At 46.0% G+C, this 17231-nt stretch overlaps 2 protein-coding genes across 2 annotated transcripts in view; both read right to left on the bottom strand.

Moving 5' to 3' along the window:
- The window catches only part of LOC122545344 (adhesion G protein-coupled receptor G2-like), a 38952-nt gene extending 35291 nt beyond the window's left edge, over positions 1-3661 (bottom strand). The window contains exon 1 of the mRNA XM_087996127.1: positions 3597-3661. Coding sequence (XP_087852253.1) covers positions 3597-3661 — 65 coding nt within the window. The remainder of the gene's footprint in view (positions 1-3596) is intronic.
- LOC148147369 (uncharacterized) overlaps positions 1-17231 on the bottom strand; it is a 203966-nt gene that overhangs the window by 120257 nt on the left and 66478 nt on the right. The window contains exons 7-10 of the mRNA XM_087995595.1: positions 12282-12324; positions 12069-12187; positions 6929-7045; positions 6804-6834 (exon numbers count right to left, since the gene is read on the bottom strand). Of these exons, the coding sequence (XP_087851721.1) occupies positions 6804-6834; positions 6929-7045; positions 12069-12187; positions 12282-12324 (310 nt within the window). The remainder of the gene's footprint in view (positions 1-6803; positions 6835-6928; positions 7046-12068; positions 12188-12281; positions 12325-17231) is intronic.

Here is a 17231-nt window from a genome sequence, read left to right as displayed (position 1 = left end):
TTAGTGAATTAATCACAGACATCTAGCATGCAAGTACAGCAAGTATTTAGGAATGCTGTTAGAACGTAATTGTTTATTGTGAGAGGAATTGAATACGAAAGTGGGAAGGTTGTGCTCCAGTTATGCAGGGCACCAATGAGATCACATCGGTGGATCTATGTATAACATTGATCCCTTATTTAAGGAAGGATGGAAATGAAGGAGGAGGTTTAAGAGACCCAAGTGAGCATGTTGGCTAATGAGAAAGGTTTGGACGACCTCATCTTGTATCTGTTGGAGCTGAGAAAAGTAAGAGGGGACTTGATTGAAATGTAAGACCTGGAAGGAATCGAAGTGGAGGATGTGGAGATGATGTTCTTTCTTTATGGGGGAACCCAAAACTCGAGGTCACTGTTTAAAAACAAAGGGTTTAAAGATGGAAATAAGGAGAGTTGTTTTCTCTCAGAGGATCATGTATCTTTGGAATACTCTTCCTCAAAAGATGGCGGAAACAGAAACTTTGAGTATTTTTAAGTCAGAGGTAGATAGATTCTTGGTAAGGGGTGAAAGGTTATGGGAGGAGGAGGCAGAATGTGGAGTTGAGGTTACATTCAGAGCAGCACCCCCTCCCCCCACTCCCATGATCTTCAATAAGATCTTCAATGGCAAGGACAGGCTCAAGGGGCCAGATAGCCTATTTCTGATCCTGACTCATACGTCCATATATTATGTTTTACACTGTTTCTCCTTTAATTCAAGGTCAATCGTAATAGTTTGGAGCGAGTGTGTGACCTCTTACAAATCTCCTGGTGACAAGTTCATGTAACCTCATATTATGTCTGCCCAGAGATAGACCCATGTGACTTCTTGGTCTGCAGACATAAAGTCAAACTGAACCTTTTTCAAGGTAAGGCACAAGCTTAACATCTGGATACAACAGAGACGGCAGCTGGCCTACACTCACAGGCTCAGAGTTAGTCTGACTGAACAATATGGGGAATAAAACAGTTGCTGCTTTGTCACAATGGTGTAAAGGTCTAATTTCATGTTAACTCGCAAGCAGAATATACATAGTACTCCAGCTTGAGACCAATAATTCCAACTGTTCAATCTAATCTTCATACCTGAAGGATCTCATCTCTGGAACATTCTCAGAAACTTCTTCAACACTCTCTAACATTCATCTAAAGTGTGGTACCCCAGCACCTGACACAATACTCCAACTGAGGACTCACCAGTGTCTGAGACAGGTTCAGCATCCTCTCCCTGTTCTATTATTCTGTTAATAAAGTGAAGGATGCTTTATTCTTTGTGCTGTCAGCTTTAATGACTCACACACATGTACTCCCAGGTCTCTCTGCTCTTGCACATTCTTTAGAATAATTGCCTTTGTTTCATACTGTCTCTCTATGTTCTTTCTAACAAAGTGCATCACCTCACACTTTTTTGCATTGAATCTTCTATGTCCAGTCTACCATCCCATCAATGTCCTTTTGAGGTGCTGCACTACTAGCCTCACAGTTTACAGTGTCTTGAAGTTTTGTATCTTCTACAAACTTGGAAGCTTGGCCCCTATACTCCATGATCTAGAATTTTAATATCAGTCAGGAAAAACAAGGGTTCCAATACTGATCCCAGTTTGGAAACTTGTCATCTCTCAGGAGAACATTCTCTCAGACAATGCACATTGATCTCTGTGGAGAAACTGCTTCATACAGCACGAGTTCTGTTGGAGACACACACAAACATGGAAGGGTAAAACTCCCAGATGAATGTCCATTGTAGCGATGTTGATTTCCGTACCAACTGCTGCCCTACTCAGAGTATACACAAATATTAACATGAGTTCGCAGAAGGAGTAGGCCACTGAGCCCCATTTGTGCAGACATTTTTAAATGGCAATGTAACATGTAACACACTTAAATTATTTTGCAAGCTCGACCCAGCCGTTAGGAAAGAGACCAGAGTGGTTCAAACATTGGGGATGCTGGTTTCACAAGACAATGGCTTGCTTTCTGTAGTTCCTTTCTGGGAATAGGTATAATTTCCAGCACTTGTCCTGAAGTGTATTGGGCTCCACACATGTAGTGAAACAGAATAGGGATGTGTGCAAAATATAATGAGCATTCCATGGAAGCAACACAGAAATATGCAAGTTTAACGCCTTATATCAAGAACGATTTCTCCATTTGATACCAATTTTACCTGAGCTTGCTGATGGTAAAAGAAGCAATATAAATCCTAATTTCTGCCCCCACTATTTATCACTCTGGCCAAGGATTTTCATGGATAATACTAGCATGAGGCTAGAGCAGAATATCCTGTTTTCACTGGTGTTCTCACAAGCTTGGAGACAGGGAGGGTAAATAATTAGGTGGGATGGTGTTTTACCAGAACCCTGCTAACTTACCATCTTCACCAGAATTAGTGTCTGGGCTGCAGCTCGACTTCCCCACCATGCTCATAGTCAAGGCCCTTAAGTGCTGAAAATGTGTTGCAGCATCCAAGGAACAGGAGAATCGACGTTTCGGCATAAGCCCTTCTTCAGGAATGAGGAAAGTGTGTCCAGCAGGCTAAGATAAAAGGTAGGGAGGAGGGACTTGGGGGAGAGGCGTTGGAGATGCGATAGGTGGAAGGAGGTCAAGGTGAGGGTGATAGGCCGGAGTGGGGTGGGGGCAGAGAGGTCAGGAAGAAGATTGCATGTTAGGAAGGTGGTGCTGAGTTCGAGGGATTTGACTGAGACAAGGTGGGGGGAGGGGAAATGAGGAAACTGGAGAAATCTGAATTCATCCCTTGTGGTTGGAGGGTTCCTAGGTGGAAGATGAGGCGCTCTTCCACCAACCATCGTGTTGCTATGGTCTGGCGATGGAGGAGTCCAAGGACCTGCATGTCCTTGGTGGAGTGGGAGGGGGAGTTGAAGCGTTGAGCCATGGGGTGGTTGGGGTTGGTTGGTCCAGGTGTCCCAGAGGTGTTCTCTGAAACATTCTGCAAGTGCGAATAATGGATCACAAGATGGCCTCATCACTCTACCTCTGCTGGGATTAACGCAGCTACAAGTGGGCATGGTGCTATGTGGCGTGCTAGACTAATCAAACTGTGTGGGCTGCTTGTCATCTCTGGGGAGAGTGTGTGTTGGTGTCCTTCAATCAGAGGCAATCAGGAACTAATTGAGGGATAGCAGATAAGGAAGGGATGGGCTGATGAGAGGTGCCCCTGCATTTGTTTCCTACCCTCCTGGCCCCTTTTTCCCTGCAACTTCCCACAGCACTATCCCTGCTACATTAGTGGGCGGCACGGTGGCACAGTGGTTAGCACTGCTGCCTCACAGCACCGGAGACCCAGGCTCAATTCCCGCCTCAGGCGACTGACTGTGTGGAGTTTGCACGTTCTCCCCGTGTCTGTGTGGGTTTCCTCCGGGTGCTCCGGTTTCCTCCCACAGTCCAAAGATGTGCAGGTCAGGTGAATTGGCCATGCTAAATTGCCCGTAGTGTTAGGTAAGGGGTAAATGTAGGGGTATGGGTGGGTTACGCTTCGGCGGGTCAGTGTGGACTTGTTGGGCTGAAGGGCCCGTTTCCACACTGTAATGTTAGGTAATTTAATCTAATCTAATTACTGACCTGTGGCGTGGCTCCTCCAGGAGCCTGGGATTTGGGGGAGCCGGTGGGGAGGATCCTTCTGACATCATCCATGACCACCTCAGTGGCACTGCCGAGCACATCAACTGCCAGCAGCTCTCACTGTATGGCACTGCTACCCCCAGGGTAATGATTCCAAGGAAGGCTCTGTCAATAGCCGTGCCACTGCCTGATTGGCATGTGGTTTGGCTGGTATTTGTCCTAAAGAGACACAATGGGTCTCTTGCTGACTCTCTCCAGTCATCAGGTGAGACCTCTGATATTTCAACAAGACTGCCTCGGGTACCTCCTTCAGACTGGGATACGAGCACAGAGTAGGTTCAAACAGAGGGAACGGCCCGAAAAGCACCAAGTATTATTGAACATACAGTCTAGTTAAAACCCATAGTACTGGGATGATATCTAAATGAACTGTGTTGTGAGGCTGACATTGCCCTCTGGGAGAATGATTATTTACGTGTCAGGATTGTGGTTGGTAAATCTCTGGATGAATTTGTTCACTATTCCAAGTGCAGCCGTACAGTGTTCACTTCCATCAAGCTGGCACTGCAAATGTTCACAAGTCTCAGTCGGCCCTGAGTGGAGAAGGAGAGGATTAAATAATCAGGTCAATACAAATCAGCTCCAGCCCTTCGAAATACCAACAGGAAAACACCCACAGTACGGTCTCGGGGTAAACCCGCTTTGTTTTATTCTGGGAGTGGAATTCCTTCCTCAGCTCTTTAATTAACTGGTTAATGAGTTTGAGAGAAATTTCCAGATTTGACTCAAATCAATCAGTGAAATCTTCAATTAAATTGTAAGCAGCGAAGTTTCAAACTGGTGCATCAATCAGTTCATTACAAATAATTTAAACAGTAATATTCCCACTATGTTACTATGCTTTTACAATGATTCAAACTTATCAAATATTTCAAAAAACTAGAATAATTATTAACTGGGACCACAGCAAATCCACAATCTGACAGAGGGATCATTTGGACCAATTTACATGAAGAACCTTCTGTCATAGAGAAACAATGGAGCATAATGAAACGGACAGACTGTAACCTCTCCGATCCAGAATGTTCAGGATCAAGGTATCTCTGGATACTGGAATTTTCTGGATTAAAGAATAACGTTAGAAAACAAAATTGGAGAACATGAAACTTCTAAATGTTCACCTACAGCATAAAACACCGATAAAACATTATAAAGCAGTAAAAATATTGCTTACTTATGCCCCATTTCCACTCACAAAGTATTGGACTAAAATGGTGCTTAAAGTTAATCAAATCCACTCAGAACATTTCTAGAACACTCATGTTTCTAAACTCTAGATTTCTAGACTGCAGAGGCTGGAGTTTATTTCCAATTTTATATCTCATTTACACAGTCGAAATAGTTTGGGATCTAATTGTCTCTTTATTCACTGATGGGTTCCTATCTTCATTCAGTGAACAGGGATTCAGTTTTTAGAATTCTGTTTCCTGTGGGTTTGCTTGTGAAGTGAAGCTAATTAAGATGTCACTCCACGGATTTTGCTAAACCTCTTATCAGAATTGGTTAAAAATGGTCTGCAATATCCAAACTTCCACATAAAAGCTCAATCCTGTAACGTATGTTGGAAATGTCCACATGAGGCCATGACCTGGAGGTTCTGGTCTCACTCCGAGGCTTGACGGTTAAAGATGGGGTGTTCATAAACAAAAAACAAAATTGCTGGAAAATCTCAGCAAGTCTGGCAGCATCTATGAAGAAAAATCAGAATTAACGTTACAGGTCTGGTGACCCTTCCTCAGTTCTGAAACGTTAACTCTGATTTCTCTTCATAGATGCTGCCAGACCTGCTGAGCATTTCCAGTGACTTCAGTTCAGTGACCACTTCTAAATGCTTCTACCATATGGCAATGGCAGATGGTATGAGCAGCCGTGGTGAGATATCGAAATGAATTAGACCTTTGACCGTCACCCTCAATAGTTCCAGGCTTCAACATGTGTCTAACAGTACATGTTACCACAACATTTCAGATCCCTTGAAGTGGCCAGTGAGCTCAGTTGGCTGGATGGCTGGTGAGTATCAGATTGGTGCCCCCAGCACACAGATGTCCTCCAATCTAACTGGGGTGGGTTCAAGACCCTTCTCCTCACTCCATTCATGGTGGAGATTGATGGGCTGTGAGTTGGACCTCTCTTCAGGCAGAGAACTGAAGGAAGCCATGACAAACCTCCACCACCTGCTACAAGCAGCCATGCTGTCCCAATAAAGCAGCAGCAAAGAGAATTGCAGTACTTAATTTTTCTGGAACAGGATCATTTCACGACCCCATTGTTCATGTTGCACACATCAGACAGCTCACTGATCATTGCTGCATTATAAAGTGACTGATGCACTAATTGGGTGCATGGCACCAGCTTCACCAACAGGGCAGGGCGAGTGGTTCCTTCTACATTTCTGGCCCTCCCAGGCTGTAAGGAGTCACCGATTAGTCCGATATTTACATTGAGGGCCAGAACTGCGTTTAATTAATCCAGTCATGGGATTCAGTTCCATTAGTAAGGATTGGTTTGTGATCACTGGCAACAGAATATTTATGTAAAAGTCTGTCTTCCTGACAATATCCATAATCTGTGAATTCTTTAAATGATTCATTGGTGGAAAGATGTACTTCCCATAGTTGTGTGGTAAGTAACCAATGAGGAAACCTTTTACTATACTCCAGGTTGGTTACGATGAGATCCTCACCAAAGCAGACACTCTTGTAGAGCAGTTGGATTTGAATTGTCAAACAGCTGAGACCTTGCTGCTGGATTATTAATCCACGAGGGAGTTGAGGTTTACAGTGATTGGGCGGGAAAGTGAAGATTAGGCCAAGGTCAGATCTGCCATAATCTTTTTTTTAAGTTTAAAGTACTCATATGTAATGGGATTTTTGCCAGTATTTCCTTCAATGGACATACAATTGAGCTGAGTTTAAATTTCTGATGGAACTGTCTCACAGAGGTCCAACTGCAGCAGACCTCAATGTGTGATAGCAAAGGACGTCTATCACACAACAGTCATGTACAGTACCCTGAAATATCACAGAACGGGTCCTTAATGGCAACCTCATTGCTTAAGAAAATTGTAAGTTGTTGATGTAAACTGATTTAACTTGAGATGTACATTGTCCAGATCAGAATAATATATTTATAAAAACATTTAATTACCTGCTGAAGAGGGTGTGCTGATGCTTGATTCCTAAAGTGGAAATTTACAGCATCAGATAAGTTTTCAATCAAATAAATGTTTATAAATAACAGAATGGAGATACTGAATAATAACTGGACCTTACCGGGGGTGTTTCACAGGCTCTGCCTGTCACTGGGGTAGTGACATTGACATGATTGGAAAGGTTACTCTGTGTTGTAATTTTAAATGGGTCACGACTTGGAAAAAAGGCAAAAATGCCCTGGAAAGAAATATGATAAAAATATTGAAACAGATCATCTGAAAGTAAAAATTCATACCATGAATATTTTATAGATGTTTTTATTTCCAATTTGTTGTCAGTCGTTCTAGTAAGTGCTCAGTGAAATAAGCAAGGTTTATCTATTTTTAGTGCATAAATTAATTAGAAATAGAGATAAGAAAATACCCATTGCCCTGATATTTCAGGTGACACTGTTTTACAACAGAGTGTCACACACCGTGTCTCAAACAATAAAAAACCCAACAATCTGCCAAGGATAAACACAAAAGGAAGTATTTAACATGTCCAGCAGCATCTATGGAAAAGGAAATGAGAGAGTTAACATTTTCAAATGTTTGACCTTTCTTCAGAACTCAGAAAATGAGAAGTGTAATTAGTTTTGAGCATCTGAAAGGGGGTCAGGGAACATTCCAGAATGTCTGTGTACTCGATCAGTACCCAAGTACCACTGGGTCTTGGATAAGTGTTGAAATACTTCAATGGTGACTAAAACATGATCATTGTTATCACGGAGAATCAGTCTGCAGACTCCAAATGAGAGAATTCCCAAGTCTTAGCCCTTCAGTGGGTGCTATTGTGTAACTGCTCGAACTACCCCGGATTGGAGGGGAATCACACATTAACAGGAGTAGAACTGGGGGCTAACCAGGGGCTCAGGCTGAGATCAAGGTTTGGACAGCTGGAAAAAAATCCAAACATTTAAAATTAAAGCTTTAATACAGCTCTCACTGGGGGAAAGTGAGGACTGCAGATGCTGGAGATCAGAGCTGAAAATGTGTTGCTAGAAAAGCGCAGCAGGTCAGGCAGCATCCTGAAGAAGGGCTCATGCCCGAAATGTCGATTCTCCTGCTCCTTGGATGTTGCCTGACCTGCTGCGCTTTTCCAGCAACACATTTTCAGCTCTCACTGGGGCCCTATTCAGCCTTCCCAGTCTGGTGGAGGTTCCAGATGTACCTGCTAAACATTGAGGCCTAGCAGGCAGGGACACATATAAACAGATGGACATGGAGCAGGAGCAGGCCATCAGGCCTTTGGGCCTGTTCCACAATTTAATAAGACCATAAGTAGACCATTCGGCCCATCAAAGGTTCTGCAATTCAATCAGTTCATGGCTGATTAGATTAGATTACTTACAGTGTGGAAAGAGGCCTTTCGGCCCAACAAGGCCACACTGACCCTCTGAAGAGCACCCCACCCAGACCCCTTCACCTAACACTACAGGCAATTTAGCGTGGCCAATTCACCTAACCTGCACATTTCTGGACTGTGGGAGGAAACCGGAGCACCCGGAGGAAACCCACGCAGACACAGGGAGAATGTGCAAACTCCACACAGACAGTTGCCTGAGGCGGGAATTGAACCCGGGTCTCTGGTGCTGTGAGGCAGCAGTGCTAACCACTGTGCCACTGTATTGATCTGATCATTCTCACTTCCACTTTCTTACTTATTTTCCAATAACCCTTAACTCTGTCACTGATTAAAAATCTGTCTACCTCAGTTTTGAATACACTTTATGGTCCAGTCTCCACAGCCCTTTGCTGTAAAGAGTTCCACAGAACCTGTGCCCTCTGAGAAAAGATATTCTTCATCATTTCTGTCTTAAATGGGTTATCCCTTCCTCTGAGATTATGCCCCCTGCCTGTAAACTCTCCCACAAAGAGAAATAACTCTCAGCATCTAGGGAGTGTCAAATCCTCAAAGAACCTTAAATGTCATCTCTCTCATTTTGTGAGACTTCAGTGAGTACAGGCCAAACCTACTCAACCTCTCATCATAAGGATATCCCTCCATACAGAATCACAGAATTCTTATAGTGCAGAGGAAGCCATTGCACTGGCTCCAGCACTGATCCCTGTGATATTCTGTGAGTTAGAGGCTGTCATCCTGACAAATGTTCTCCTTATCTCAACTCTCCAACATCTTTTAGGAGTGGTCTTATTCTCCACAACCACCTGATGAAGGAGCAGCACTTCGAAATCTCGTGATCCCAAGTAAACCTGTTGGATGACAACCTGATGTTGTGTGATGTTTAACTTGGTCCACATTTTGAATGAGTGTGTTAGGCAGGCAGTTTTCCAATCCTCTGGGAATTTTCCAGAATCTAACGATTCTTTTAAGGTTACCGCTATCACATCAAGTATCTCTGTAGCTACCTCCTTTAATATCCTAGGAAGCAGCCAATCAGGTCCTGGGAACCTTTATCCCTATTGGTTTCCTTAATACTTTGTCTCTGCTGATTTATTTCCTCCCCAGCCTCAATGTTTCGCCTCTTGATTATTTTTAGAATGTTATTACTGGTTTACACTGTAAATGTAAAAAACTGTGACTCAACTGTGGGCGGCACGGTGGTACAGTGGTTAGCACTGCTGCCTCACAGCGCTAGAGACCTGGGTTCAATTCCTGCCTCAGGCGACTGACTGTGTGGAGTTTGCACGTTCTCCCCGTGTCTGTGTGGGTTTCCTCCGGGTGCTCTGGTTTCCTCCCACAATCCAAATATGTGCAGGGTCAGGTGAATTGGCCACGCTAAATTGCCTGTAGTGTTAGGTAAGGGGTAAATGTAGGAGTATGGGTGGGTTTCGCTTCGGCAGGTCGGTGTGGACTTGTTGGGCCGAAGGGTCTGTTTCCACACTGTAATGTAATCTAATCTAATCTAATCTAATCTAAAAAAAATCAATTTTTCACTCCCATTAACAACATTTCACCTCTTGCTTTAACAAGAATTTAGCAAATTCTGACATCAAAATATTCAAGCCCTCTGCTTCTACCACCTTTTCAAGATGACTCTCTGAGAAAAATATACTTTGCTTCCTCTCCATTTCTCAAGCCCCGAGTCGTACACAATGACCCCTCATTGTAGTTTCTTCAAGATGAGGAAACATCCTTTCGACATCCACCAAGTCAAAGCCGTTTAGAATCTTATATATTTCAACTATGTCATCTCTTACTTTGTTCAACTCTAATGGATACAAAGGTCTGTCCAACCTTTCCTCATAAGTCAACCTTTCTATTCCAGGTGTTAGTCTGGTAAACCTTCCCTGAACTGCTTCCCATTTATTTCCATCTTTCCTTAAATAAGGTGAGCAATACTCCAGAGTATTCCAGATGTGGTCTCACCTCCTCATTTCTGTATTCCATTTCCCTCTCATTAAATTATACCATTCTACTAATTTGCTGCACCCACACATTGACCTTTAATGATTCCTGTATTAGGACACACATATATCTCTCTGCACCCGAGAGCACTGCAATCTCTCACCATTTAGATCATAAGCTTTTTTATTCTTTCTGTCAAAATGGACAATTTCACATTTTGCTTCATTATATTCCATTTGCCAGATCTTTCCCCACTCACTTAACTTATCTACACTGTATTAGGCCAGTTTCCTCATTTCCCCTCCCCACACCTTAACCCAGTCCCAAACCTCCAATTCGACACCGCCCTCTTGACCTGTCCGTCATCCTTCCCCCCATCTGCTCCACCCTCCTCTCCGACCTATCACCTTCTCCCCCACCTCCACCTACCTATTACATTCCCAGCTACCTTCCCCCAGCCCCAGCCCCACCCCCTCCCCCCAGCCCACAAGCCTCATTCCTGATGAAGGGCTTATGCACGTTGATTCTCCTGCTCCTCGGCTGCTGCCTGACCTGCTGTACGTTTCCAGCACCACATTCTTGACAGTTAAGATCGCAGAATGAAATCTGGATTGTATAAATCATATTTATTTTTAAAGTGAGGCTCATTTACCGAACCACAGATACACAAGGCTGCAGTTCTCTTCAGCAATAAAAAAGAAGCTTCCTGGACAAAATAACAAAAAGGTTGTCTAAATAAAGAATATAGATTAGATTATCTACAGTGTGGAAACAGGCCCTTCGGCCCAACAAGTCCACACCGACCCTCCTAAGAGTCACCCACCCACACCCATTTCCCTCTGAACCGAACATTATGGACAGTTTAGAAGGCAAATTCACCTGACCTGCACTTTTTTGGACTGTGGGAGGAAACCAGAGCACCTGGAAGGAAACCCACGCAGACACGGGGAGAATCTGCAAACTCCACACAGACTGGAATTGAACGTGGGACCCTGGTGCTATGAGGCACCAGTTTGAACTCTAAACTCTTAAAATGATATTAACATCTGTAAAAATCACGAACCTTACATCACACCTGGATAAGTATAGCTGCAAGAACATTCAGGAAGGTTGACAGCACCCAGGATAAAGGACCCCACTTGAGTGGCACTCAATCCACCACCTTTACCATTCCTTCCTTTCACCACTGGCTGACAGGGGCAGCAGTGAGTACCACATCTCACATACAGTGCAGCTCCTCAGCAAAGCTCCTTTACAAGTCCCTTTCAAACCTGCTACATTGACCACATGGCCAGCAGGTTCATGGAAACAACACCAGCTGCAAGTTGCAGATCAAGTCATACACTACCCGACCTGGAAACACATCACCCTTCGCTCACAATCTCTGGGTACAGATCAGGGCAATCCCTTCCTCTCTGCATGATGGTGCATCTCCAAGGATTACAGAGGTTCAGGTAGGCAGCACACAACCAGCTTCTCCAGAGCAATGAGGGACAGGGAACTATTGTAGGCCCATCCAGCAACACCTGCATCCTGGGAGAGAATGAAAACAAATGACTGATTTCCCTGGTTTGTCTGCACTAGCGGGAGCTCAGACACTGCACCAGAGTTGGGAGGCCCATTGAAAATCCATGTATGGGCTTGATATCAAAGTCAGAACGGGATTTCAAGCAGGAGGTTCATCTGAACTGAGAGGCTGAAATATTGTTACATTGCTGGTTTTTAAACAGATTAAAAATAAACAGAGACTGGGGTGGGAGAGCTACAGAATATTTTGCAGAGGCATGTTCAAGACTTGGGCAGAGCTGTATTGAACTGCAGTAAGAATGTGACAACAGTCTCACTTTCCAGGCCAATTGAACCTTATATTGGAGTTTATTTACAGTGTGGAGATGAGCATGATTCATACCTTCGATTCCAGTGTTAGTACAAAGAAGAAACCCAGACGGTCACATCTGCAAGTGATCGTATCCACTCTGTTCCCCGGTCCGCTCATGAGGGTGTTACATCCATTCGCATCAAAGGTGCCTGTGTTGGAGAATTATTAATCATGAGAATCATTCCCCCATTTACACATTCCAGTACTGAGTGATGTCAGCATTTTAAAACAATCTTCACTTACCATTCCCACCAGAGTCCCAGGCGCTGCATGGTTGAGAATCGGACTAAAATGGAAATGATAAACCAGAACATTAGCTTCACCAACAATAACACAGTTGAAGCAGCTGTGTCGATACAAACACATTGAGACATTTCTCTCTCGCCTGTCTAACAGGGTAAGGCAGGGAAGGAGGAGGAAATGTGATGCCAACTGGGAAATTGTTGGGTTAAATTTTCCGGATCCTGGGCATGACCTCAGTGTTCCCACCAAAGCACCTTTAAACAAAGCAGATTCCTAATTGGTCACCTCCCCATTCACCATCTTTAACTTTACCAGGAAGTACAGGGCCCAGTGGGAGGGTCTGAAGCAGTGCCCAGACAGCAGCCTCATTGGGAGAGGAGAACGCTGCTGGACATGGGAGAGACTGAGCAGACACCTTAAAATAGGGGCACTCACAAATGTCTCTCTCTTCAGTGGTGAGAACGATACAAAGTCCTGTGAGGAACCTCAGGTTGGACAGTGATCCCTCTGAAAGAGTGTCTGCACTACTCCAGGACCACTGTGAGCATTGCAGCTTCCTGATGCTGTCAGTTATATCAGTTACCCATGGTCCACTGCCCTCCCAATGAGAGAGCCCTTCCACCGTGTTACTCAACTCCTGACAGAGCAGGGGCCTGTGTAACACCAGCAGCATTGCAGCACTGGAGGATCATGGTCCCTGACTGGGGCCATATTTGGCCTCACTGCCTGGCCATCTCTGTGGAGGTTGCGGCTGAGTCCTGTGATCGCTCCAGTCCCTTAACATGAGAAACTCACCCCTGGACAGGGTCAAGGAATACCCACTCAAGCCACTGTCCCCATAACCAAGCCCACTCAAGTTACTGTCGCCACCTCCTCCTTGAATTCCAGCCCCACTCCAGGTCCTAGCTCCCATCCGCATCGTGTCTTCACCATTCCTCCAGACCTCCCCCTCACTGAGGACGAACGTTTGTCCTCAATATTGGCCTCACCTTTATTCCTCTACACTCCCAGATTAATGAGTTCGACACACGCTGCGACCTTGAACGTTTCTTCCACCACCTCCTCCTCTGGGCCTACTTTTACAACCAAGACTCCCGCCCACCCACCGAGGATCCTTTCTCCCGCCTCCAACACACCCTGTCCACCTCGACACCCCATGCTGGCCTGTTACCCGCCCTTGATCTCTTCATTTCAAACTGCTGCCGGGACATCAACCGGCTCAACCTGCTCACCCCCCCTCACCCACTCCAACCTCCCACCCTCACAATGCACAGCCCTCCACAACCTGCGCACCAACCCCAACCTCACCATCAAATCAGCGGACAAAGAGGGTGCAGTGATGGTTTGGTGCACTGACCTCTTCACCACTGAAGCCAGGCTCGAAGACACATCCCCCTACCGCACCCTCGACCATGACTTCACCCCATCACCAAACCATCATCTCCCAGACCATACACAACCTCACCACCTGAGGGGATCTCCCACCCAGAGTTTTCAACCTCATTGTTTAGGAACCCCCCCACTGCCCGATAGTACCTCCTATCCAAGATCCACAAGCCTGACTACCCCAGCCGACCTATTGTCTCAGCCTGCTCCTGTCCCACTGAACCCATCTCCACCTACCTCAATACTGTCCTGTCCTCCCTGGTCCAGGAAGTCTCCACATACGTTCGGGACATCACCTATGCCCTCCACCTTCTCCAAGACTTCTGTTTCCCTGGCTCCCAATGCCTCATCTTCACCATGGACATCCAGACCCTGTACACCTCCATCCGCCATGACCAGGGCCTCCAAGCTCTCCATTTCTTCCACTCACAGCGTCCCCACCAAGTATCCTTCCACTGACACTCTTATTCATTTGGCTGAACTGGTCCTCACCCTCAACAATTTCTCCATCGAATCCTCCCACTTCCTCCAGACAAAACAGGTAGCCACGGGCACCCGCATGGGCCCCTGCTATGCCTATCGCTTTGCTGGCTACGTAGAACAGTCCATCTTCCGAAGATACACCGGCAACACGAGGAGGTCAAACAGTTCATCAACTTCACCACCACATTCCATGCTGACCTAAAATTCACCTGGACCATCTGTGATACCTCCCTTCCCTTCCGAGACCTCTCCATCTCCATCCACGAGGACTGACACAACACTGACTTTTTTGGAAACTCACGGACTCCCACAACTTCCTGGATTACATTTACTCCCACACATCTCCTGCAAAAATGCTATCCAGGATTCCCAATTCCTCCGCCTCCAATGCATCTGCTCCCAGGAGGACCAGTTCCACCACAGAACACACCAGATGGTTTCCATCTTTAAAGACCGAAATTTCCCTCCAACGCATCTCATCCACGTCCTGAACCTCTGTCCTCAAACCCCACCCTTCCAACCGCAACAAGGACAGAACCTCCCTGGTCCTCACCTTCCACCCCGCCAACCTTTGGATACATCGCGTCATCCTCTGCCATTTCCGCCACCTACAAATGGACCCCACCAGCAGGGATATATTCCCCTCCCCACCCAATCCGCTTTCCGCAAAGACCATTCCCTCCACCACTACCTGGTCAGGTCCATGCCCCCTAACAAGCCACCCTCCCGTCCTGGCACCTTGCCCTGCCACCGCAGGAATTGCAAAACCTGCGCCCACACCTCCCCCCTCACCTCTGTCCACATCCATCAAAGTTTCACCTGCACTTCCACACATGTCATTTATTGTATCCATTGCTCCTGATGTGGTCTCCTCTACATTGGGGAGACTGGATGCCTTCTGCAGATTGCCTTAGGGAACATCCCTGGGACACCCGCACCAACCAACCCCACCACCCCGTGACTGAACATTTCAACTCCCCCTCCCACTTTGCCGAGGACATGACGTTCTGGGCCTCCTCCATCACCACTCCCTTTCCACCCGACGCCTGGAGGAAGAACGCCTCATCTTCCACCTCAGGACCCTTCAACCCCAAGGGCATCAATGTGGATTTCACCAGTTTCCTCATTTTCCCACCCTCCCCACTTTACCCCAGTTCCATCCTTCCAGCTCAGCACTGCCCTCATGACCTGTCCCACCTGTCAATCTTCCTTCCCACCTACCTGTCCACCCTCCTCTCTGACCTATCACCTTTACCTCCACCTCTATCCACATATTGCGCTCTCAGCTACCTTTTCCCAAGCCCCATGCCCCTCCCATTTATCTCTCCACCTCCCGAGGCTCCCAGCTTCATTCCTGATGGAGGGTTCCGTCCCGAAACATCGATTCTCCTGCTCCTCGGATGCTGCCTGACCTGCCGTGCATTTCCAGCAACACACTCTCAACTCTGATCTCCAGCATCTGCAGGCCTCACTGTCTCCTCACGGAGTGACCTGTCAGGGTTTCTGGCTGTTTTACCAGGCCATTCACCTCCAAACCTGTCTCCCATGCAGCCCTTGCTGAGTGCCTTTCCAGAACTTGTGGAGGTCATTTTACTGAAACAGGGATTAGTGCTAATGAAGGAAAGATGACAGCTAAAAACATAATAGTCTTGGAGAGATTTAATTGAAGACTTAAGTCAATTCCCTGAGGACAGGCAGGACATGGCTGTTACTGTCAGGGAATTGAGGTGAGATTGTGTCGCTCTGTTCGAGGTGATGCTCCATGAACAGGTTTCACTCCGAGTGTCTCTCAGGCTGTAAAGGGGATGGGGTTTGGGTGTTTTGGATGGCCAATGGGACAGCACCTGTTTACACCGAGTCCCTGTCCTTCTCCTGCTGATCTGAAACTGTGGCCATGGGGGGCTGTGGGTCTATTGATGTAAATGAGGAAAATGTCCAATTGAATTTCTTTCTGCTGTTTATGGTCCTCAGAATGTGGGGTATTGGGGACATTGTGTGATCAATTACATTTCATGAAGAGGATTCTGGGTAATCCAAGATGGAGGATGGGAACAATTTCTGGCTGTAACAGGCTGCTCCTTTTCTGAGGTATTTCATGTGTTGGAGGTGACTTCCTCGACGTCCAGGTGCAGCAATTACTGTTTTATCTGCTGCTGCATAGTTTTGCAACTTTGGAGAAAAAAAAAGTCAAAAGGACAGAAGTTTTAAAAGGGAGAGGCACAGACAAAGGAAGCACAAGGTGACGCCAGTGCAGGAGAGAGAGAGAGAGAGAGAGAGAGACCCACATTGCTAACTGACAGAGCAGCCTTTGCTGTTTGAATTCATGTATCGCTGGACATTGGAGTGCGTCTGGGAAAGTTAACAGTGAGATAGTGAGGAAAGATATCAATCTGAGACTGGTACAGTTGAGAACAGAAGTGAGTCAAACAGTCAGGGGAGGCAGGGACAAAGCAGAGAGAATAGGGCCCCTCAAAGGTCAGCAAGGCGGCCTTTGTGTGGAGCCACAGGAAATTGGGCAAATATTATTTTGTATCAGGATTTACTGTGGAAAAGGACATGGAAGATATAGAATGTAGGGACATAGATGGTGACATCTTGCAAAATGTCCATATTACAGAGGAGGAAGTGCTGGATATCTTGAAATGTTTAAACGTGGATAAATTCCCAGGACCTAATCAGCTGTACCTGAGAACTCTGTGGGAAGCTAGGGAAATGATTGCTGGGCCTCGTGCTGAGATATTTATGTCATCAATAGTCACAGGTGAGGTGCTGGATGACTGGAGGTTGGCTAACGTGATGCCACTGTTTAAGAAGGGTGGCAAGGACAAGCCAGGGGACTATAGACCAGCGAGTCTGACGTCGGTCATGGTGAAGTTGCTGGAGGGAATCCTGAGGGACAGTTTGCACATGTATTTGGAAAGGCAAGGGCTGATTAGGGATAGTCAACATGGCCTTGTGCGTGGGAAATCATGTCTCACAAACTTGATTGAGTTTTTTGAAGAAGTAACAAAGAGGATTAATGAGGATAGAGCAGTAGACGTGATCTATTTGGACTTCAGTATGGGATTCGACAAGGTTCCC

The sequence above is a fragment of the Chiloscyllium plagiosum genome, unplaced genomic scaffold (genome assembly GCF_037043375.1).
Source record: "Chiloscyllium plagiosum isolate Xiang-an unplaced genomic scaffold, Cpla_swu_hap1 HiC_scaffold_17, whole genome shotgun sequence".
NCBI classification, from domain to species: domain Eukaryota; kingdom Metazoa; phylum Chordata; class Chondrichthyes; order Orectolobiformes; family Hemiscylliidae; genus Chiloscyllium; species Chiloscyllium plagiosum.
This window is presented reverse-complemented; position numbering and strand designations above follow the sequence as displayed.